This window comes from Scyliorhinus canicula, chromosome 11 (assembly GCF_902713615.1).
Source record: "Scyliorhinus canicula chromosome 11, sScyCan1.1, whole genome shotgun sequence".
NCBI lineage: Eukaryota > Metazoa > Chordata > Chondrichthyes > Carcharhiniformes > Scyliorhinidae > Scyliorhinus > Scyliorhinus canicula.
The window spans coordinates 96,563,626-96,587,092 of NC_052156.1; the positions used below are offsets into that span (position 1 = coordinate 96,563,626).

The 23,467-nt window shown below is 45.7% G+C and overlaps 1 protein-coding gene across 1 annotated transcript in view; it reads right to left on the reverse strand.

Moving 5' to 3' along the window:
* Positions 1-23,467, reverse strand: part of pfas (phosphoribosylformylglycinamidine synthase) — a 308,371-nt gene that overhangs the window by 105,922 nt on the left and 178,982 nt on the right. The window contains exons 11-13 of the mRNA XM_038812199.1: positions 19,235-19,308; positions 18,932-19,088; positions 9,360-9,421 (exon numbers count right to left, since the gene is read on the reverse strand). Coding sequence (XP_038668127.1) covers positions 9,360-9,421; positions 18,932-19,088; positions 19,235-19,308 — 293 coding nt within the window. The remainder of the gene's footprint in view (positions 1-9,359; positions 9,422-18,931; positions 19,089-19,234; positions 19,309-23,467) is intronic.

Consider the following 23,467-nt stretch of genomic DNA (forward strand, 5'->3'; position numbering starts at 1 on the left):
CCTCCCTGCTCTTAAATTCTATGCCTCGGCTAATAAATGCAAGTATATCATCTGCCTTCTTAAGCACTGTATCTACCTGCCCTGCTACCTTAAGGGAATTGTGCACAAGCCCACCAAGGTCCCTCTGATCCATGGTGCTTCCCAGGGTCTGCTGTTTATCATGTATTCCCTTGCCTTGTTTATCCTGTCCAAGTGCATCACCTCATACTTATCCGGATTGAATTCCATTTGCCACTGATCAGCCCATCCGACCAGCTTGTCGATATCCTCCTCAAGGATAGTATGCTGGCGATGAAGATTTCTTTGTTTATGATCTGTGTGAGGGTGGGAGCAGTTGCCATCTTGGGTGGACCTGGATTCGAGATAGGTTAGGGCCCAGTTGGAGTTCCTTGCAAGGGAGATATGGCTGATTCTAGCGGTTACGTGGAAAGCTCGGGAGTTAAATGAGTCGCCTTTGCAGGTTCAGGATCAGACCAGGTTGAGGAAGGAAAGGATGGGCGGGGCTGGTGTTCTACTTAAATTTTGATGGATCTCGTTGACTTCCGGTGTTGACTAGGAGGGAGTAGGTTGCACATTTTGTGGCTCCCGTTTCGGTCGGACTTTTGGACCTTTTCCCCCGACTTTCTTGCGCTTTTGGCGTGGAACTGGAAAGCAATAGTACTCAGGCATTGAACCCATACAGAGTTGTATGGACTTGAGAAGCCGGAGGGACCGTAAATAGCAGAAGAAGTGGTCAAACAAGGGCACGGGGGTGGCTGTGAGAGTGACCAATATGGCCAGTGTCCAGAGCAAGGCGCCGACTGCCCAGCCTACAATGGAGCAGCTGCTACAGGCCATCCAGCGCGATAATCTGAAGCGCGATAATTTGGAGCCGCTCTAGAAGTCGATGGACCGATTGGAAAAAAGGCTGGATGATCAGGCTGAGAAGCTCCAGAAGCTGGAGAAGACGGTGGAGGAGCAGGCAGACTTTCAAACGGTGGCGGACGTGGAGATTCGGAGGTTGAGGGATCAGCAAAAAATGCTCCTGGAAAGGCTGGAGGACCTGGACAACAGATTGCAACGGCAGAATGTAAGGATTGTTGGCCTCCCGGAGGGGGCTGAGGGGCTGGATGCTGCCGCATATGTGGCAGATACGTTCCAGAAGCTGCTGGGGAACGAGGTGTTCCCTCGCCCGCCAGAGGTGGACAGGGCACACTGAGTGCAGGTGAGGCAGCCGCGACAAGGGGGCCCGCACGAGCGATGGTGGTCCAGTTCCACAGGTACCTGGACAAGGAGCGGGTTCTGCAATTGGCCAAGAGCACACAAAGCTGTACCTGGGACAACAGCACCCTGCGTGTTTATCAAGACCTGAGCACTGAAGTGGCCAGGAGGAGGGGAGGCTACAGGCAGGTGAAGGAGATTTTGTACAAGAACAAGGTGAAGTTTGGGCTGCTTTTTCCAGCATGACTGTGGGTTACGTATGAGAGTCAGCACCACTAATTCGAGGAACCCGAGGAGGCGATGGACTTTGTAAGAAGCAAGGGCTGGCTCTAAACTGAGGACTCTTGGACTCATGTTAGAACTTTTAAGTCTACTTTGTCTCCCTCTCGCTTTGAGACGCCTGCATGCTTGGGTCCGTTCTTTTCGACCTTTCTAGGTTGATGCATTTTGTTGCGATGTGTTTTTCTTGTTCTTTTTCATGGTTTCCCTGAATGGGCTTCCTTTTTGGGCTCTTTGTTCGGTGGGAGGTTAGGAGGGGGAGAATAAAAAAGAAAATAGTTAAAAAGGTGCGGTTATGATGGGGGTTTCGGAGGAGTTTTTTGCAATCTTCTGTGTGTGGAGGGAAAGGGCTGAGAGTGCCTGGTATTGCTTATCTCTATCTGTTTGATTTAAATTGCACTATTATTGGTGATGTTTTTGACTTGTATAGAGTGTGTGCTTAAGCAGGGCTGGTTTGGGGAAGTGTATGGATGGGCCGGGGGGAGGGGAGCCATGGAACAATAGGCGAGAGATGCGCTGGCGCTGAAACTGGGAGCCACCAGGCTAGCTGGGTGGGCTAGTCAACGGAAGCCAGGTTGGGGGGGGGGCTCATTTAGTTAGACTAGAGCAGGGGTTAGGTGGTGGGATGGTGTTGCTGGGGGGGGGGGGGGGGGAGAGTTGATCTGCTGACGAGGATGGACACTGGACTTGGCAACAGTGGGGAGGTCATGGGTGGAGCCGGCCAGAGAAGGCGCGACACATGGCTGGAGGGCTGGCCAAGGAAAGGGGATGATTGATCGGAAATGGGGGGGGGGGGGGAGTGCTCCCCCAACCAGGCTGATCACTTGGAATGTTAGAGGGCTAAACGGGCCAGTGCAGAGGGCGTATGTTTGCGGACGTAGTCATGCTGCAGGAGACGCACGTGAAAGTGGCAGACCAGGGTAGGTTAAGCAAGGGCTGGGTTAGTCAGGTCTTTCTGGGCAGCACAGTAGCATTGTGGCTAGCACAATTGCTTCACAGCTCCAGGGTCCCATGTTCGATTCCCGGCTTGGGTCACTGTGCGGAGTCTGCACATTCTCCCCGTGTGTGCGTGGGTTTCCTCCGGGTGCTCCGGTTTCCTCCCACGGTCCAAAGATGTGCAGGTTAGGTGGTTTGGCCATGATAAATTGCCCTTAGTGTCCAAAATTGCCCATAGTGTTGGGTGGGGTTACTGGGTTATGGGGATAGGGTGGAGGTGTGGGCTTGGGTAGGGTGCTCCTTCCAAGAGCCGGTGCAGACTCGATGGGCCGAATGGCCTCCTTCTGCACTGTAAACACTGCAGCTCTCCACTCTCAAAACCAAACTAAAAGTCACAGGCACACACCAGCTTTTGTTCAAAGCGAAAGTGAAAGCAGACAGACAGCCCATCTCCATCCACACTCTAACATCCATTTCTTGACAAACACCCATTTCTTAAAGGTGCACCCACTACAGCTATTTGATAAACACCCATTTCTTAAAGGTACTCTCACATGACACCTCACAGCAGTGACTATACTTCAAAAGTACTTACTCGGTTGTAAAGCATTTTGGGAACATCATGACGCCATGAAAGATGCTACATGAATGCAAGGTGCTACATAAATGCAAATTGAACAGTCCCAGTATGAGCTTGCAGTGCCGGAAAAGACCACTCTATCTGTCAGAACTCTGTTGAAACTTGGGGCCTCAGCGTGGGGCGCCCTGCCGAGGCCGCACTTTATCCCGTTTATCCACTGAGGAGCTCCACTCGGCAGAAATCCTATGTGTAGGAAGACATCGGGGAGGGAGGGGGGGGGGGGGGGGGTGAGAGGGGGTGGGGGGGGGGGGGAAGTTGGGGTTACCCCGCTTTGCAGTCAGCGAGAGCTGGGGTTGCACCTCATCAACGACAGAGGCAGAAGGAGACCCTTCATTGGCCGCGCTTGCAAGGTAGCTTGGTGGCGGCAAAATTTCAGGTATGCCTCCAACACACCAATATGCATCCTTCCTGCCTCCCCATATTACTATATAGGCCACCTTGCCTCTCAGCCAATCTCCAGCTGCCTGATAAAATCCAACGTAATGAGGTTGCATCCCACAATCAATTAAAATTTATTGTCCTGATTACAGGAAAAACCTACCCAACTAGCAGTTAGATAGATAGATGGATAGAGAACATAGAACATAGAACAGTACAGCACAGAACAGGCCCTTCGGCCCTCAATGTTGTGCCGAGCCATGATCACCCTACTCAAACCCACGTATCCACCCTATACCCATAACCCAACAACCCCCCCCCCTTAACCTTACTTTTTTTATTAGGACACTACGGGCAATTTAGCATGGCCAATCCACCTAACCCGCACATCTTTGGACTGTGGGAGGAAACCGGAGCACCCGGAGGAAACCCACGCACACAGGGGGAGGACGTGCAGACTCCACACAGACAGTGACCCAGCCGGGAATCGAACCTGGGACCCTGGAGCTGTGAAGCATTTATGCTAACCACCATGCTACCCTGCTGCCCTAGAAATACAGCACAGAACAGGCCCTTCGGCCCACGATGTCGTGCCGAACTTTTGTCCTAGGTTAATCATAGAATTTTGGACACTAAGGGCAATTTATCACAGCCAATCCACCCAACCCGCACATCTTTGGACTGTGGGAGGAAACCGGAGTACCCGGAGGAAACCCACACACACACGGGGAGGATGTGCAGACTCCACACAGACAGTGACCCAAGTCGAAATCGAACTTGGCACCCTGGAGCTGTGAAGCAATTGTGCTATCCACAATGCTACCGTGCTGCCCTTAAGAAGAAATGAATCTACACTCCATTATTCTACCCTAATCCATGTACCTATCCAATAGCCGCTTGAAGGTCCCCAACGTTTCCGACTCAACTACTTCCACATGCAGTGCATTCCATGCCCCCACAACTCCCTGGGTAAAGAGGTAGCTCTTTTATCCCCCCTATATCTTCCACCATTTACCTTAAATTTATGTCCCCTTGTAATGGTTTGTTCCACCCGGGGAAAAAGTCTCTGACTGTCTACTCCAGGGGTGGGCAAACTACGGCCCGCGGGCCGCATGCGGCCCGCCAAAGGTATTTCTGCAGCCCACCAAGTCATTAAAAAAAAAAAAAAAAAAAAAAGATTTTTCTAAAAAAAATTTTTTTTTTTTTTTAAAATTTTTTTTTTAAAAGGTTAATGGGTGGGGGGGCTGTTGGATTACTTACTGGCATAGGGTGGATACGTTGACTTGAGTAGGGTGATCATTGCTTGGCACAACGTCGAGGGCCAAAGGGCCTGTTCTGTGCTGTACTGTTCTATGTTCTATATGAGGCGCCCAGAATCATAACCGGGTGAAGTAATTATTTTACTTAATATACTATGCGGCCCTTTGTGAATTGTGAATTTCTGAATGCGGCCCTTGCACGGAAAAGTTTGCCCACCCCTGGTCTACTCTATCTATTCCCCTGATCATCTTATAAACCTCTATAAAGTCACCCCTCATCCTTCTCCGTTCTAATGAGAAAAGGCCTCCCACCCTCAACCTTTCCTCGTAAGACTTACTCTCCATTCCAGGCAACATCCTGGTAAATCTCCTTTGCACCTTTTCCAAAGCTTCCACATCCTTCCTAAAATGAGGTGACCAGAACTGCACACAGTACTCCAAATGTGGCCTGACCAAGGTTTTGTACAGCTGCGTCATCAACTCACGGCTCTTAAATTCAATCCCTCTGCTAATGAATGCTAGCACGCCATAGGCCTTCTTCCCAGCTCTATCCACTTGAGTGGCAACTTTCAAAGATCTATGAACATAGACCCCAAGATCTCTCTGCTCCTCCACATTGCCAAGAACCCTACCGTTAACTCTGTATTCCGCATTCATATTTGTCCTTCCAAAATGGACAACCTCACACTTGTCAGGGTTAAACTCCATCTGCCACTTCTCAGCCCAGCTCTGCATCCTATCTATGTCTCTTTGAAGCCGACAACAGCCCTCCTCACTATCTTGCAGTTACAAGGCAAAAACACCCACAATGCATATCAAAGTGTTTCATTCTTAGAATACATATTAGGAAGGTGGTTCTGCGCATGCGCACCAATGAGCAGGCACACATGCGCAGCGCGCGTGCGTTTTTTTTAAGGTCGTGGCCGCCAGTTTGAAGGCCGCTTGCAGCCTGCATTGTTAAAGCCGGCTGCTGTTGCTGTTGCATGCGAATATGCTCAAACGGGATCACCGCGACAGATGGCTCCGCGACCCTCCCGACACCCGCACGCGACCCACCATCGGGTTGCGACCCTATTTTGAAAATGCCTGATATAGACTTAACCCTTCAAAATTGGCACAAGTTAACAAGGAAATTGAAAGTATGCTTAAAAATGGCATAATTGAAGTGGGTTGCAGCCAATGGAGCTCACCCATAGTGATGGTACCGAAACCAGACGGTACCCAACGGTTGTGTGTGGACTATAGAAAGGCTAATGCAGTTACAAGAAGGGACTCTTATCCTATCCCACGTTTGGAGGTTTGCATGGAGAAGGTGGGACAATCAGTTTTTACTTCTAAATTGGATTTACTTAAAGGTTACTGGCAGGTACCTTTATCTGAAAGGAGGAAGGGGATTTCAGCTTTTGTGACTCCGGATGGTATATACCAATTGAAAGTTATGCCATTTGGAAAATCGCCCCAGCCACATTTCAACGGTTAACTAAGAAAGTTGTTTCAGGATTACCCAATTGTGCAGATGCATTGACGGTCTGGTAATTTTCAATTTTGAATTTGGTAAAGCCCAAGTCACTTTCCTTGGCCATACAATCGGACAGGGTCAAAGGGTCCCACGGGATGTGAAAACAAATGTTATTTGGGAGTTTCCAATACCCTCGACACGAAGAGAAATAATACATTTCTTGGCATGAGTGGATTTTACCGGAAATTTGTGCAAACCTTAGCAGCATGGTTGCTCCACTGACGGACTTGCTAAAGAAACGCAGACAATTTCAGTGGACAGCAGAGTGTCAACAGGCATTTGACTGCCTGAAGGCTGTCTTAACCAATGTTCCTGTGTTGTAGAATTACAAGGGGCTCTGTGATCGGATTGAACGAAAGTATCTGATTTTAAAGAGAAATGCCGAGGCGCAGAGAAATGGATGATCGTGCAGTGACCTTCTTGTCCAAAGAGACTGTCAATCAAGAGGAATTCCAGTTGGAGGAAGAAGAACTAAAATGTTATTATACCTGTTTGTGTGTTTTGTTTTATGAAATGAAAAAGTATTTTACTGTCAGTATTTCATAAAGGGAAGTGAAAAGGTGAAAAATGAAAGCACCTTGAAGTTGATGTGTTTTTTTTTCTTGGGTGGAGGGTAATTACGATGCGATTAGGCAAGAATTGGGGAGCATAAGATGGAAACAGGAACTGTCAGGGATAGGCACAATTGAGATGTGGAGCTTGTTCAAGTAGCAAATACTGCGTGTCCTTGATGTATGTCCCTGTCAGGCAGGGAGGAAATGGTCGAGTGAGGGAACCATTTACAAAAGAGGTTGATTGGCTTGTCAAGAGGAAGAAGGGGGCTTATTTAAGGATGAGAAAACAAGGTTCAGTTAGGGCACTTGAGGGATACAAGATAGCTAGGAAGGAGCTCAAGAAAGGGCTTAGGAGAGCTAGGACGGGGCATGAGAAGTCCTTGGCGGGTAGGATCAAAGAAAACCCCAAGGCTTTTTACACTTACGTGAGGAATAAAAGAATGACCAAGGTGAAGTTAGGGCCGGTCAAGGACAGTAGTGGGAACGTGTGCATGGAGTCTGAAGATTTAGGCGAGGCCCTAAATGAATACTTTTCTTCAGTGTTCACAAAGGAGAGGGGCCATGTTGTTGAGGAGGATAGTGCGATACAGGCTGGTAGGCTGGAGGAGGTAGATATTCGGAAGGAAGATGTGTTCAAAACTTTCAGAAGCCTGAGGATAGAAAAGTCCCCTGGGCCTAATGGGATATATCCTAGGATTCTTTGGGAGGCAAGGGATGAGATTGTAGAGCCTTTGGCTTTGATCTTTATGTCCTCACTGTCTACAGGAATAGTACCAGAAGGCTGGAGAGAAGCGAATGTTGTCCCCCTTCCTCAAGAAAGGAAATAGCTGATTAGTCTCACTTCGGTCATAGGAAAATTATTGGAAAGGGTCCTGAGGGTTAGGATTTATGATCATTTGGAAAGATACAGCTTAATCCAGGACAGTCAGCACGGATTTGTGAGGGGTAAGTCTTGCCTCACAAGTTTGATTGTATTCTTTGAGGAGGTAACTAAGTACATAGATGAAGGTAGAGCAGTTGATGTTGTATACATGGATTTTAGTAAGGCGTTTGATGGTCAGCTCATGCAGAAACTAAGGAGGCATGGCACAGAGGGAAATTTGGCCGATTGGATCAGTAACTGACTATCACATAGAAGATAGAGGGTGGTGGTAGATGGTAAATTTTCATCCTGGAGCCCAGTCACCAGCGGGCACCACAGGGATCAGTGCTGGGTCCTCTGCTATTTGTGATTTTTATCAATGACTTGGATGATGGAGTTAAAGGTTGGGTTAGTAAATTTGCTGATGACACCAAGATTGGAGTAGTGGATAATGTGGAGGGCTGTTGTCGACTGCAAAGAGACATTGATAGGATGCAGAGCTGGACTGAAAAGTGGCAGATGGAGTTTAACCTTGATAAGTGTGAGATGATTCATTTTCATAGGACAAATTTGAATGCGGACTACAGGGTTAACGGCAGGGTTCTGAAGAATGTGGAGGAGCAGAGATCTCGGAGTTCATGTCCATAGATCTCTGAAAGTTGCCACCCAAGTGAATAGAGTGAAGAAAGCCTATAGTGTGTTAGCATTTATTAACAGGGGGATTAAGTTTAAGAGCCGTGAGGTTATGCTGCAACTGTACAAGACCTTGGTTAGACCACATTTGGGGTATTGTGTGCAGTTCTGGTCACCTCATTATAGGAAGGAAGTGGAAGCATTGGAAAGGGTGCAAAGGAGATTTACCAGGATGCTGCCTGGATTGCAGGATAGGTCTTATGAGGAAAGGTTGAGGGAGCTAGGGCTTTTCTCTTTGGAGCGAAGGAGGATGAGAAATGACTTAATAGAGGTGTATAAGATGATGAGAGGGATAGATAGAGTGGATGTTCAGTGGCTTTTTCATCGGGTGGATGTAGCTGTTACAAGGGGGCATAACTACAAGGTTCATGGTGGAAGATATAGGAGGGATGTAGGTTCTTTACTCAGAGAGTGGTTGAGGCGTGGAACGCACTCCGAGCTATGATAGTGGAGTCGGACACTTTGGGAACTTTCAAGCGGTTATTGGATCGGCATATGGAGTGCACTAGAATGATCGGGAGTAGGTTGATTTGATTTTAGTTTCAGACTAATTCAACACAACATTGTGGGCCGAAGAGCCTGTACTGTGCTGTACAGATCTATGTTCTATGCTTCTCTGTGACACTGACTGTGAGGGCCCCATTGCCAGACCCCTTCACTGTGACACTGACTATGAGGGCACTGTTCCCAGATTGCTTCACTGTGACACTGACTGCTAGGGCACTGTTCCCAGACCGCTTTTCTGCGAGGGTACCATTCCCAGACTGCTTCGCTGCGACACTGGCTGTGAGGGCACTATTCACAGGCTGATTCACTGTGATACTGACTGCGACGGCACCATTCCCAACCCGAAACTCACAGGGCAATAGGGATGAACTGGTTTGTTATAGAGAGGATAGACATGGTCCTGATGGGTCGATAGGCCTCCTTCTGGGCTCCAATCAGTGAACACAGAGGCAATATTTGAATCCATAGCTCAGTCCTGCCTGCCAACATTTGATTTGATGATGCAGACGATAGATATTAAAAATGTACTCACCTTGAATTTGCTGGTATAAATTGTGGCCCCAGCCGGGTCACTCAGCTCCTTCAACACATTACCTACAGGGCAGAAAGGTGCCATCAGCTTTGCATATCAGGTGAAATGCAAGACCATAAGACCAGAACAGGTAGGAGCTATCGAGTCTGCCCTGCCATTCAATGCGATCATGATTCATCTGGTATGATAATCCTCAACTCCACTTTTCCGCCTTATCCCCATACTCCTTGATTCCCTTGCTGATTAAAAATCTGTCTATCTCAGCCCTGAACATAGTTAACGAACCAGCCTGTCCAACTCCACAGATTCACAACCCTCAGAGAGAAGAAATTCTTCCTCATCTGTCTTAAATGTGTAACCCCTTACTCTGAGATTATGTCCTCTGGTCCTAGACTCTCCACAAGGGAAATAACCTCTCAGCATTAACCTGGAAATCCCCCTGAGAATCCTATATCGCTCGATAAGATCGCCTCTTATTCTTCTAAACTTCAATAAGTTTACCTCTCATCATAAGAAAATCCCTTCATACCTGGGATCATACTAGTGAACCTTCTCTGGACTGCCTCCATCGCCAGTACGTTTCCTCAGTAAGGAGACCAAAACTGTTCACAGTATTCAGTTATAGTCCAACTTGTGTAGTTTTAGCAAAGCTTCCCTATTTTTATATTCCATCCCCTATGAAATAAAGGCCAACATTCCATTTGCCTTCTCTATTACCTGCTGAATCTGCATGCTCGTTTTCTGTGATTTATGCACAAGGACTGCAAGTCCCCATGCTGCATCTTTCTGCAGTCTTTCTCCATTTAGAAAAATATTCAGCTCCTTTATTCTTCTTCCCAAAGTGCATAACTTCACATTTTCTTACATTTCATTCCATCTTCCAAGTTTTTTGCCTACTACTTAACCTGTATGAATTCCTCTGCACACTTTTTGTGTCACCACATGCCTTCCTACCTATTTCTCTGTTATCTACAAATTTGGCAATAGTACATTCACTTCCCTTATCCAAGTCATTAATATGACTCCTTTCTTTGTTATCCACAAATTTGGCAATAGTACATTCACTTCCCTTATCCAAGTCATTAATATGACTCCTTTCTCTGTTATCCACAAATTTGGCAATAGTACATTAACTTCCCTTATCCAAGTCATTAATATGACTCCTTTCCCAATTCTCTGTCTTCTATGAGTTAATCAATCCTCTATTCATGTGATAAACTCCCCAACAGTATATTCTTGAACTCTCTTTGGAAATCCACATATAGTACATCTCGTGGTTCCCCTTTAACTATTCTGCTCAATGAATGCTAATTAATTTGTCAGGCATAATTTCTCCATCATGAGGCATGCCGACTCTCCTTTATTATATTGTATTTCTAAATGCTCTGCTATTATATTCTTTATAGGTAAAACAAATGAACTGAGAGGCTGGATTACTGCATGGAACTATGTTGTAATATCAATTACGGAGACATGGTTAAAGGAGACAGGACTGGCAACTTAACAATCCGGGATATCGTTGTTTTAGAAAAAGGAAAAAGGTCTAGGCATCTAAAAACTTACAAAGCGCTTGAGGAGTACAGTGAACAAAGAACAAAGAACAAAGAAAATTACAGCACAGGAACAGGCCCTTCGGCCCTCCCAGCCTGCGCCGATCCAGATCCTTTATCTAAACCTGTCTCCTATTTTCCAAGGTCTACTTCCCTCTGTTCCCGCCCATTCATATACCTGTCTAGATGCTTCTTAAATGATGCTATCATGCCCGCCTCTACCACCTCTGCTGGTAAAGCGTTTCAGGCACCCACCACCCTCTGCGTAAAAAAATTTCCACGCACATCTCCCTTAAACTTTCCCCCTCTCACCTTGAAATAGTGACCCCTTGTAACTGACACCCCCACTCTTGGGAAAAGCTTGTTGCTATCCACCCTGTCCATACCTCTCATAATTTTGTAGACCTCAATCAGGTCCCCCCTCAACCTCTGTCTTTCCAACGAAAACAATCCTAATCTACTCAACCTTTCTTCATAGCTAGCACCCTCCATACCAGGCAACATCCTGGTGAACCTCCTCTGCGCCCTCTCCAAGGCATCCGCATCCTTCTGGTAATGTGACGACCAGAACTGCACGCAGTATTCCAAATGTGGCCGAACCAAAGTCCGATACAACTGTAACATGACCTGCCAACTCTTGTACTCAATACCCGTCCGATGAAGGCAAGCATGCTGTATGCCTTCTTGACCACTCTATCAACCTGCGTTGCCACCTTCAGGGTACAATGGACCTGAACTCCCAGATCTCTCTGCACATAAATTTTCCCCAAGACCCTTCCATTGACCATATAGTCCACTCTTGAATTTTATCTTCCAAAATGCATCACCTCACATTTGCCTGGATTGAACTCCATCTGCCATTTCTCTGCCCAACTCTCCAATCTATCTATATTTTGTTGTATTCTCTGACAGTCCTCCTCGCTATCTGCAACTCCACCAATCTTAGTATCATCTGCAAACTTGCTAATCAGACCACCTATACCTTCCTCCAGGTCATTTATGTAGATCACAAACATCAGTGGTCCGAGCACGGATCCCTGTGGAACACCACGAGTCACCCTTCTCCATTTTGAGACACTCCCTTCCACCACTACTCTCTGTCTCCTGTTGCCCAGCCAGTTCTTTATCCATCTAGCTAGTACACCCTGAACCCCATACAACTTCACTTTTTCCATCAACCTGCCATGGGAAACCTTATCAAACGCCTTACTAAAGTCCATGTATACGACATCTACAGCTCTTCCCTCATCAATTAACTTTGTCACTTCCTCAAAGAATTCTATTAGGTTTGTAAGACATGACCTTCCCTGCACAAAACCATGCTGCCTATCACTGATAAGTCTATTTTCTTCCAGATGTGAATAGATCCTATCCCTCAGTATCTTCTCCAACAGTTTGCCTACCACTGACGTCAAGCTCACAGGTCTATAATTCCCTGGATTATCCCTGCTACCCTTCTTAAACAAAGGGACAACATTAGCAATTCTCCAGTCCTCCGGGACCTCACCCGTGCTCAAGGATGCTGCAAAGATATCTGTTAAGGCCCCAGCTATTTCGACCCTCGCTTCCCTCAGTAAAAGTAGGAAGAAACTTAAACATGGAATGAGGAGGGCTAAAAGGGGCCATGAAATGTCTTTAGCAAACATGGTCAAGGAGAATCCCATATTAGGAGCAAGAGAAAGAGTAGGCCCACTCAAGGACAATGGTATACATTGAACCTCAGGAAGTGGGTGAAATCCTTAATGAGTACTTTGTATCGGTATTCACCAGGGAGAAGGCCATGACAGATGTTGAGATCAGGGATAGGTGTGTGGACACTCTTGAGAACGTCAATATCAAAGGAGGAAGTGTTGAGTATCCTAAATTGCATTAAGGGAGATGACTTGTCTCCCGGAGTCGGATGGGATCTATCCCAGGTTTGTGCAGGCAGCAATGGGAGAAATAGCTGCAGCCTTAATAGATATCTTCACATCCTCTTTGACCACAGGCGAAGTTCCAGAGGACTGGAGAATAGCCAATGTTGTTTCCTTGTTTAAGAAAGAAAGCATGGATAATCCAGCAAATTATAGGCTGGTGAGCGTGACATCAGTGATTGGGAAAGTTTTGGAAAAGATACCAAGGGGACAGGATATATGCACATTTGGAGGAAAATGGTACAAAGGCTAAAATCACATGAAATTGATTTCAGCTAGATGGATAAAGAACTGGCTTGGTTACAGAAGACAGAGAGTAGCGGTGAAAGGGTGTTTTTCTGAATGGAGATCTGTAGTTGGTGGTTCCATGCATAACTTCCATCCATTGTCCTTAAGTGGGCCTACTCTTTCTCTTGCTACCCTCTTGCTCCTATTATATGCTTAAAAGCCTTGGGATTCTCCTTGACCACGTTTGCTAAAGACATTTTTACCCCTCCTAATTCCACATTCCTTGTACTCCTCAAGGGCCTTGTCAGTTTTTAGATGCCCAGACCTATCACATGCTTCCTTTTCCCTTTTGACTAAACTTGCAATTTCCCTGATCATCCATGGTTCTCGAATCGTATCATTTTTATCCTTCATTTTTGCGGTGACATGACTGTCCTGCACTTCAATCAACTGGCCTTTAAAAGCCTCCCACATGGCTTGGCTCATTCCCCAATACCAAGTCCAGTATGGCCCCCTCCCCAGTTGGATTGCCAACATACTGGATCAAAAAGCCCTCCTGGACACATCTAACAAATTGCTCTCCATCCAAGCCACTGGCTGTAAGGGATTCTCAGTCAATATGGGGGAAGTTAAAGTCACCCATCACAACTGCCCTGCGTCATTCACACCTTTTCAGTATCTGGCTACACAACTGCTCCTCTGTCTCTTGCGGGCTGTTGGGAGGTCTATGTTACACTTCCAACATTGTGATTTCACTCTTCTTATTCCTGAGCGCCACCCATAATGCCTCACTCCAAGATCCGTCCAATGTGGCCTCCCTCAACACAGCTGTGATCTGCTCCCTAATCAGCAATGCAACTCCCCCACCTCGTGTTTCCCTTCTGTCCCGTCGAAAACAACGATATCCCAGAACGTTAAGCTCCCAGTCCTGTCCCTCCTTTAACCATGTCTCCGTAATTGCAATAACAATTACATCATAGTTCTGTGCCATAATCCAGACTCTCAGATCATCTGTTTTTCCTGTTATACTTCTTGCAATAAAGCAAACGCACTCCAGACCTACAGTCCCACAGAGCCCTGTGGCTTCCCTCTGCCAGCTCTTACTCTGCGCTATTTTTATCTCAAGACTCATTTTTTACCCAGTCTCTACACTTACTGGCCTGCTGTTGCAGTTCCCACTTTCCGGATTCCACTCCCATGCAAGTTACTAGACCACTCGAATGCCTCTCGAAAACTACTGCTTTGATATTCTGTTTAACTGAGACAAGCTGTTAGTGAGTCTGCTGAAGCTGACCACATATCAGAAACTGACAGATCTGAAGTGCATCTTCCCAGGGTAAGGTACAGCCTAACACAAGTTAAAGTGTGTCAATAGAGGGGATCCAACAACCTGAGAGTCTGGCCTGAGTGGTCCAGCTTGAAGATCCAAACTAACTGACGGTTCAACGCCTCGCATTCTGAACAGATCTCCACCTACCAAGACATCAACCCCAGCAGCGAAGATCCTCAAATCTCTCACACCTCTTAATCCGTTATTTTTGAACCTTTTCTAGCTCCTCCACCTTGTGTCTGCCTGTCTTGTGTGTATCTGGGGAAGGGTGGGATGGGGTGCAGGGAATCGTTAGATTAGCAGGCCATTGTTCCATTCTTACCATTTATATTCATCTTTTTCCTGGTCATCAATAAAGTTTTTTTAATGTTTTACTTATAAATCTGGTACCTGTAACTCACTGGAGCAGTAAAGGGTTACAGATCTCAGGAAAATACACAAATTATTGGTTAATTCACTTTAAAATAAATTTAGAGTACCCAATTCTTTTTTTTCCAATTAAGGGGCAATTTAGCATGGCCAATTCACCGACCCTGCATATAGAACATAGAACATAGAACACTACAGCGCAGTACGGGCCCTTCGGCCCTCGATGTTACGCCGACCTGTGAAACCATTTGAAGCCTATCTGACCTACACTATTCCATTTTCATCCATATGTCTATCCAGTGACCACTTAAATGCCCTTAAAGTTGGCGAGTCTACTACTATTGCAGGCAGGGCGATCCACACCCCTACTACTCTCTGAGTAAAGAAACTGCCTCTGACATCTGTCCTATATCTCTCACCCCTCAATTTAAAGCTATGTCCCCTCGTGTTGGTCATCACCATCCAAGGAAAAAGACTCTCACTGTCCACCCTATCTAACCCTCTGACTATCTCATATGTCTCTATTAAGTCACCTCTCAGCCTTCTCCTCTCTAACGAAAACAACCTCAATTCCCTGAGCCTTTCCTCGTAAGACCTTCCCTCCATACCAGGCAACATCCTAGTAAATCTCCTCTGAACCCTTTCCAAAGCTTCCACATCCTTCCTATAATGTGGTGACCAGAACTGCACGCAGTACTCCAGGTGTGGCCGCACCAGAGTTATGTACAGCTGCAGCATGACCTTGTGGTTCCGAAACTCAATCCCCCTGCTTATAAAGGCTAGCACACCATATGCCTTCTTAACAGCCCTATTAACCTGGGTGGCAACTTTCAGGGATTTATGTACCTGGATGCCGAGATCTCTCTGTTCATCTACACTACCAAGAATCTTGCCATTAGCCCAGTACTCTGCATTCCTGTTACTCCTTCCAAAGTGAACCACCTCACACTTTTCCGCATTAAACTCCATCTGCCACCTCTCAGCCCAGCTCTGCAGCTTATCTATGTCCCTCTGTATCCTATAACATCCTTCAGCACTATCCACAACTCCACCGACCTTCGTGTCATCTGCAAATTTACTAACCCATCCTTCTACACCCTCTTCCAGGTCATTTATAAAAATGACAAACAGCAGTGGCCCCAAAACAGATCCTTGCGGTACACCACTAGTAACTGAACTCCAGGATGAACATTTGCCATCAACCACCACCCTCTGTCTTCTTTCAGCTAGCCAATTACTGATCCAAACCGCTAAATCACCTTCAATTCCATACTTCCTTATTTTCTGCAATAGCCTACCGTGGGGAACCTTATCAAACGCCTTACTGAAATCCATATACACCACATCAACCGCTTTACCCCGATCCACCTGTTTGGTCACCTTCTCAAAAAACTCAATAAGGTTTGTGAGACATGACCTACCCTTCACAAAACCGTGTTGAGTATCGCTAATCAACTTGTTCTTTTCAAGATGATTATAAACCCTATCTCTTATAACCTTTTCCAACATTTTACCCACAACCCTGGGGCAGCAGGGTAGCATGGTGGTTAGCATAAATGCTTCACAGCTCCAGGGTCCCAGGTTCGATTCCCGGCTGGGTCACTGTCTGTGTGGAGTCTGCACGTCCTCCCCCTGTGTGCGTGGGTTTCCTCCGGGTGCTCCGGTTTCCTCCCACAGTCCAAAGATGTGCGGGTTAGGTAAGTCTCACAGGTCTATAATCACCAGGGTTGTCTCTACTCCCCTTCTTGAACAAGGGGACAACATTTGCTATCCTCCAGTCTTCCGGCACTATTCCGGTCGACAAAGACGACATAAAGATCAAGGACAAAGGCTCTGCAATCTCCTCCCTGGCTTCCCAGAGAATCCTAGGATAAATCCCATCTGGCCCAGGGGACTTATCTATTTTGACATTTTCTAAAATTGCTAACACCTCCTCCTTTTGAACCTCAATTCCATCCAGCCTGGTCGACTGAACCTGAGTGTTCTCCTCGACAACATTGTCTTTCTCCAGTGTAAACACTGACGAAAAATATCCATTTAATGCTTCCCCTATCTCCTTTGATTCCACGCACAACTTTCCACTACTATCCTTGATTGGCCCTAATCTTACTCTAGTCATTCTTTTGTTCCTGATATACCTATAGAAAGCCTTAGGGTTTTCCTTGATCCTATCCACCAACGACTTTTCGTGTCCTCTCCTCGCTCTTCTTAACTCTCCCTTTAGGTCCTTCCTGGCTAACTTGTAACTCTCAAGTGCCCTAACTGAGCCTTCATGTCTCATCCTAACATAAGCCTTCTTCTTCCTCTTGACAAGTGCTTCAACTTCCTTAGTAAACCACGGTTCACTTGCTCGACAACTTCCTCCCTGCCTGACAGGTACATACTTATCAAGGACACGCAGTAGCTGTTCCTTGAAAAAGCTCCACATTTCGATTGTACCCATCCCCTGCAGTTTCCTTCCCCATCCTATACATCCTAAATCTTGCCGAATAGCATCATAATTACCTTTCCCCCAGCTATAATTCTTGCCTTGCGGTATATACCTATCCCTGCCCATTGCTAAAGTAAACATAACCGAGTTGTGATCACTATCACCAAAGTGCTCACCTACATCTAAATCTAACACCTGGCCGGGTTCATTACCCAGTACCAAATCCAATGTGGCCTCGCCCCTTGCTGGCCTGTCTACATACTGTGTCAGAAAACCCTCCTGCACACACTGCACAAAAACTGACCCATCTATAGTACTCGAACTATAGTATTTCCAGTCAATATTTGGAAAGTTAAAGTCCCCCATAACAACTACCCTGTTACTCTCGCTCCTGTCAAGAATCATCTTTGCAATCCTTTCCTCTACATCTCTGGAACTATTCGGAGGTCTATAGACAACTCCCAACAGGGTGACCTCTCCTCTACTGTTCCTAACCTCGGCCCATACTGCCTCAGTAGACGAGTCCTCAAGCGTCCTTTCTACCGCCGTAATACTTTCCTTGATTAACAATGCCACACCCCCCCCTCTTTTACCATCTTCTCTGTTCTTACAGAAACATCTAAATCCTGGAACCTGCAACAACCATTCCTGCCCCTGCTCTACCCATGTCTCCGAAATCGCCACAACATCGAGATCCCAGGTACCAACCCATGCTGCAAGCTCACCCACCTTATTCCGGATGCTCCTGGCGTTGAAGTAGACACACTTCAAACCAGCGTCCTGCTTGCCGGTGCCCTCTTTTGAACTTTTAACCCTATCCCTGACCTCACTACTCTCAACATCCTGTACACTGGGACTACAATTTAGGTTCCCATCCCCCTGCTGAATTAGTTTAAACCCCCCCGAATATCTTTTTGGGTTGTGGGGGTGAGACCCATGCAGACACGGAGAGAATGTGCAAACTCCACACGGACAGTGACCCACAGACGGGATCGAACCTGGGTCCTCTGCGCCATGAGGCATCAGTGCTAACCATTTTGCCACCCTTTTGGTTAATTCACTTACGTTGGGACTCCGGGGTCTGTAATTGACCGCTCACTCACCCAGGGTGACATAACACAAGTATTTATTTCCTCCCTCCCTTTTGCCCTTCGATTATTTAGTATGTTGTTAGTCCCCTCCACCGTGGAGACTAACGTAGAATATTTATTTAACTTCTCTGCCATTTCCTGGTTCCCCATTATTATTTCCCGTCTCATTCTGTGAGGGGCCATTGTTCACTTTGGCCTCGCTCTTTCGTTTTATATATTTGAAGAAGTTCCTACTGTCCATTTTTATATTACTTGTTCATTTACTCTCAGTTTATCTTTTCCCTCTTTTTTATGGTCCGCTTTTGTTGGTTTTTAAATATTTCCCAATTCTCTGGCTTACCTCTAATCTTGGTTAGCTATGGTTGATTTATCCCCTTCCTCGAGGGTGCTAACTATTCCAAAGACTCAAGACCAGGACGGAACCCTAAAACCCATTCCCATTGACTCCCACTGTGATTAATCCTAATGGTTCCATACTCTTTCTCGTTTACTCTCACTGGACATAATCCCGAAAGAATACAAACTTCACCCAATATCACAAGGTATGATGTCTTCCACCTATCCCATTTCCAACACCAGCTTTCCAGCATTTTTGATTTTTGTCCCAATGTGTATTTGGTGATTACAGTCAGCCCCAGACTCAAGTTGTCTACTACGCACCATTGCCTCCAGCTCCCTGGTCATGAATGCTACAGATAGGGTTGTAGTGCTCGCACTCGATGCAGGCTCGCAGAACTCGGTTCATTTTCTGTTCCATCTCAGCATCACCTCGCTGCACAGCTCCGAAATCCAGCTCCTCTGTATTGTCGCCCTGCACCTGGGTGGTCAGAGGAGGAAACAGACAAAGTGTAAGTAATTACCAGAGGTACAGAGGTTACCTCTCCATACATACTTTGGCTCAGTGAGCGGCAGTGGGGGGGGCGAGCAGAGACAGCAAAGGTAATACATCGCACAGACTCTTACCTGAATTGAGGAGGCAGCCCCTCCTCCCACTCCAATTCGATAGACCGGGCCTCCAATCTTCACCACCTCCATTTCTGTAATCAGAGCACGGGTCAGCAAAGGAAGTCAAAATGCACAAGATACTAGGCAAGGCAGATGTCAATACAGAAGATCAAAATACACAGGACAGTGGGGTCAGCGTACCGCACCCAATAATAATAATCTTTATTAGTGTCACAAGGAGGCTTACATTAACACTGCGATTAAGTTACTGTGAAAATCCCCTAGTCGTCACAATCCGGCACCTGTTCAGGTACAGAGGGAGAATTCAGAATGTCCAATTCACCTAATAAGCACGTATTTCGGGACTACACAGAACAGTGAGGCCAGCGCACAGTACCTTATACACAGGACAACCGGGTCAGCACACTGCACCCAATACATAGGACAGTGGGGTCAGCACACTGGTCCTCATACATAAGACATCAGGGTCAGAGCACAGCACCCAATACACATGACAGTGGGATCAGCGCACAGCACCCAATACACAGGACAGCAGAGTCAGCGCACATCACCCAATACATAGGACAGTGGGGTCAGCACACTGGTCCTCATACACAAGACATCAGGGTCAGCGCACAGCGCCCAATACACAGGACAGCAGGGTCAGGGTACTGATTCCAATAATACACCGGACAGCAGGGTGAGCACACAGCACCCAAGACACAGAACATCAGGGTCAGCGCATGCTACCTATTACACAGGACAGCTTTCTTTTACTGGATATAGATTACCCACAGAAATACAATCGGATCAAGGATCAAATTTTACCTCAAAGGTTATTCAAGGAGATTATGGATAGCTTCGGAGTAAAACAATTTAAATCAACTGCGTACTATCCAGAATCGCAGGGAGCATTAGAACGGTGGCATCAGACGTTAAAGACAATGTTGAGGGTTTATTGTCAAGATTATCCAGAGGATTGGGATAATGGAATTCCATTTATACTGTTTGCAATTAGGGATGTATCTAACGAGTCAACCACATTCAGTCCTTTCGAAGTAATTTTTGGCCATGAGGTAAGTAGACCACTTAAAATGATTAAGTATAAATTGGTGAGTGAGAAATCTGAAACTACATTCTTGGATTACGTGTCAAATTTTAGAGAACGGTTAAATAGGGCAGGTGAATTGGCTAGACAACATTTAAAAGTTGCACAGCATGTTCTGAAACAAGACAGACAAGAAAGCAAAAGTTCATAGTTTTGCCAGTGGAGATAAAGTTTTAGTATTGTTACCAATGGTAGGTGAACCTTTAAAAACAAGGTTTTGTGGACCAGATCAGACTGAAAGCCAATTGAGTGAGGTGACTTATTTGGCAAGAACAGCAGATAGAAGGAAAACTCACCGAATGTGTGATGTGAGTCTGCTTAAAGGGTATTTTGAAAAGGACAGCAAAAGGAGGTTTTAGTGATTCTAACTCAAAGTGAACACCAAAATCCAGATGACTCTGAATTTGACATTCATAGAATTTATCATAGAATTTACAGTGCAGAAGGAGGCCATTCGGCCCATCGAGTCTGCACCGGCTCTTGGAAAGAGCACCCTACCCAAGGTCAACATCTCCACCCTATCCCATAACCCAGTAACCCCACCCAACACTAAGGGCAATTTTGGACACTAAGGGCAATTTATCATGGCCAATCCACCTAACCTGCACATCTTTGGACTGTGGGAGGAAACCGGAGCACCCGGAGGAAACCCACGCACACACGGGGAGGATGTGCAGACTCCGCACAGACAGTGACCCAAGTAGGAATCGAACCTGGGACCCTGGAGCTGTGAAGCGATTGTGCTATCCACAATGCTACCGTGCTGCCCCTGTATATTAAATTAGATAATGAGGATGTTCTTAAACATTGAGATAAATTATTGAGTTACCTTCCTGAGGAAAAGCAAACTGACCTGAAAGAGTTTGCGGAAATAAGTTGGGAAGTACTAAAATGATTATACATGATGTAGATGTGGGAAATGCTGTTCCAATTAAACAACATCAATTTCGACTTAACCCTCTAAAACTAGCACAGGTTCAAAAAGAGATTGAAAGTATGCTTAGAAATGGCATAATTGAAGTGGGTTGCAGAGAGTGAAGCTCACCCATAGTGATGGTACCAAAACCGGACAATACTCAACGATTGTGTGTGTATTATAGAAAGATTAATGCCGTCACAAGAACAGACTTTTATCCTGTCCCACGTTTGGAGGATTGCATTCCAAATTGGATTTACTAAAAGGTTACTGGCAGGTACCTTCATCCGAGAGGGCGGAGGAAATTTCAGCTTTTGCGACTCCAAATGCTATATACCAATTCAAAGTTATGCCATTTGGCATGAAAACGCCCCAGCCACATTTCAACAGTTAACTAACAAGGTCGATTCAGGATTACCCAATTGTGCGGTGTACATAGACGATCTAGTGATTTTTAGTCAGACATGGAAAGAACATGAAGCATGTGATGGAGTTATTAGATCGACTTCAGGAGGCGGGTTTTGTGGTAAACCTAGCCAAAAGTGAATTTGGAAAAGCTCAAGTCCTTGGCCATACAATTGGACATGGACAAATGGTCCCATGGGATGTGAAAACAAAAGTTATTGGGCAGTTTCCAATACCCTCGACATGAAGGAAAATAATGAGATTTCTTGGCATGAGCAGTTTTTACGGTAAATTTGTGCCGTGTTTTAGCGGTGTGGTTGCTCCACTGACGGACTTGCTGAAGAAGCATATCAAATTTCAGTGGAAGGCAGAGTGTCAACAGGCATTTGACGGCCTAAAGGCCGTGTTAACCACTGCTCCTGTGTTGGCCCTGCAAATTACACAAAACCATTCACGGTGGCTATCGGTGCGAGTGATGTGGGCGTAGGTACTGTGCTCTTGCAAGAAGACGATGAAGGAATGTAGCGGCCTATTGGGTTCCAAAAAATTAAATGCTCACCAGAGGAAGTATTCAACAATTGAAAAGGAGATTTTGAGCTTGGTGCTGGCTTTGCAACATTTTATCATTTGTCACCAGCAATTCATCTCAATTATATATACTGATCATAATCCATTGAAGTTTTTGGAGAAATTCAAGAATAAAAATGCCAAACTTTTTGATGGTGTTTATTGTACAGCCATTTAATTTAAAACTTATATATGTGGCAGGACGAGAAAACGTGATAGCCAATGCTTTGTCACGAATGTGATGAAAAGAAGCAGGTTCGATGGTGGAAGATAAAGAACTAAAATCGACTGTATTATTGTAAATGTTGGTCTGTTTTGATGTTTTAAAATGTATGTACGTTTATTTAAGTGTTACGAATGGGCATGTGAAAAGGTGAAAAATGAAACCATCTTCGAAGTTGATGGTTTATTTTTTTTTCCTTGGGGGAGATGTTGTGTGACTGTCCCTTTAAGAAAGGTTATTGTTTGATCACATGGCTTCAGTGATGTCATTTTATGGCTGGAGCTGGGCTGTGGCTGTGAGGTGTTTGGGTTTCAGTTTCATTTTGGACTGTTTTGAACTGCAGAGGAAGAAACAAGTGTTTTTTCCCTGTCTTTCCCTATTTTCATTTTTAAAAGCCTATATTTCTGGAAGGAGTTTGAATCTGCTGTCAAGACTGGATCAGAAACTTAGGGAAAGGACCAGCCCCATTCAAGTGACAAGTGAGAATACAATGTGCGTTTGATTTATTGGATTTTGTTATTGAATTGGAACAGTTAAGGAGAAATTCATTAAGTGTCAGACATAGTTTACTGTAGATGTATGGAGTCTTTATGTTTGTAATTGTTAATAATTCTTGCTATGTTTTTATATATATATATATATATGTATAGATGTTAATGATATTCTTGGAATAAACCTTGTTTTGATTAAAGTGCTTAGGGAGTGTGATGAATCACACCTGAGGCAAAGATTTTTGTGCTCATCCTAGCCAAATTCAACATAAAGGTTGTAGGTCAGGTGAACTGCTTAATACACTTTGGAGTTTCTAAGCCCTGACCCATAACACAATACACAGGACAGTGGGGTCCGCGCACAGCACCCAATACACGGGACAGCAGGGTCAGCACAGTAATTCCAGTACGCAAGACAGCAGGGTGAGCGCGCTGATTCCAATACGCAACAGAGCAGGATGAGCGCACAGAACCCAATACACAGGAATGCGGGATCAGCGCACACCACCCAATACATAGGATAGTAGGGTCAGCACACTGG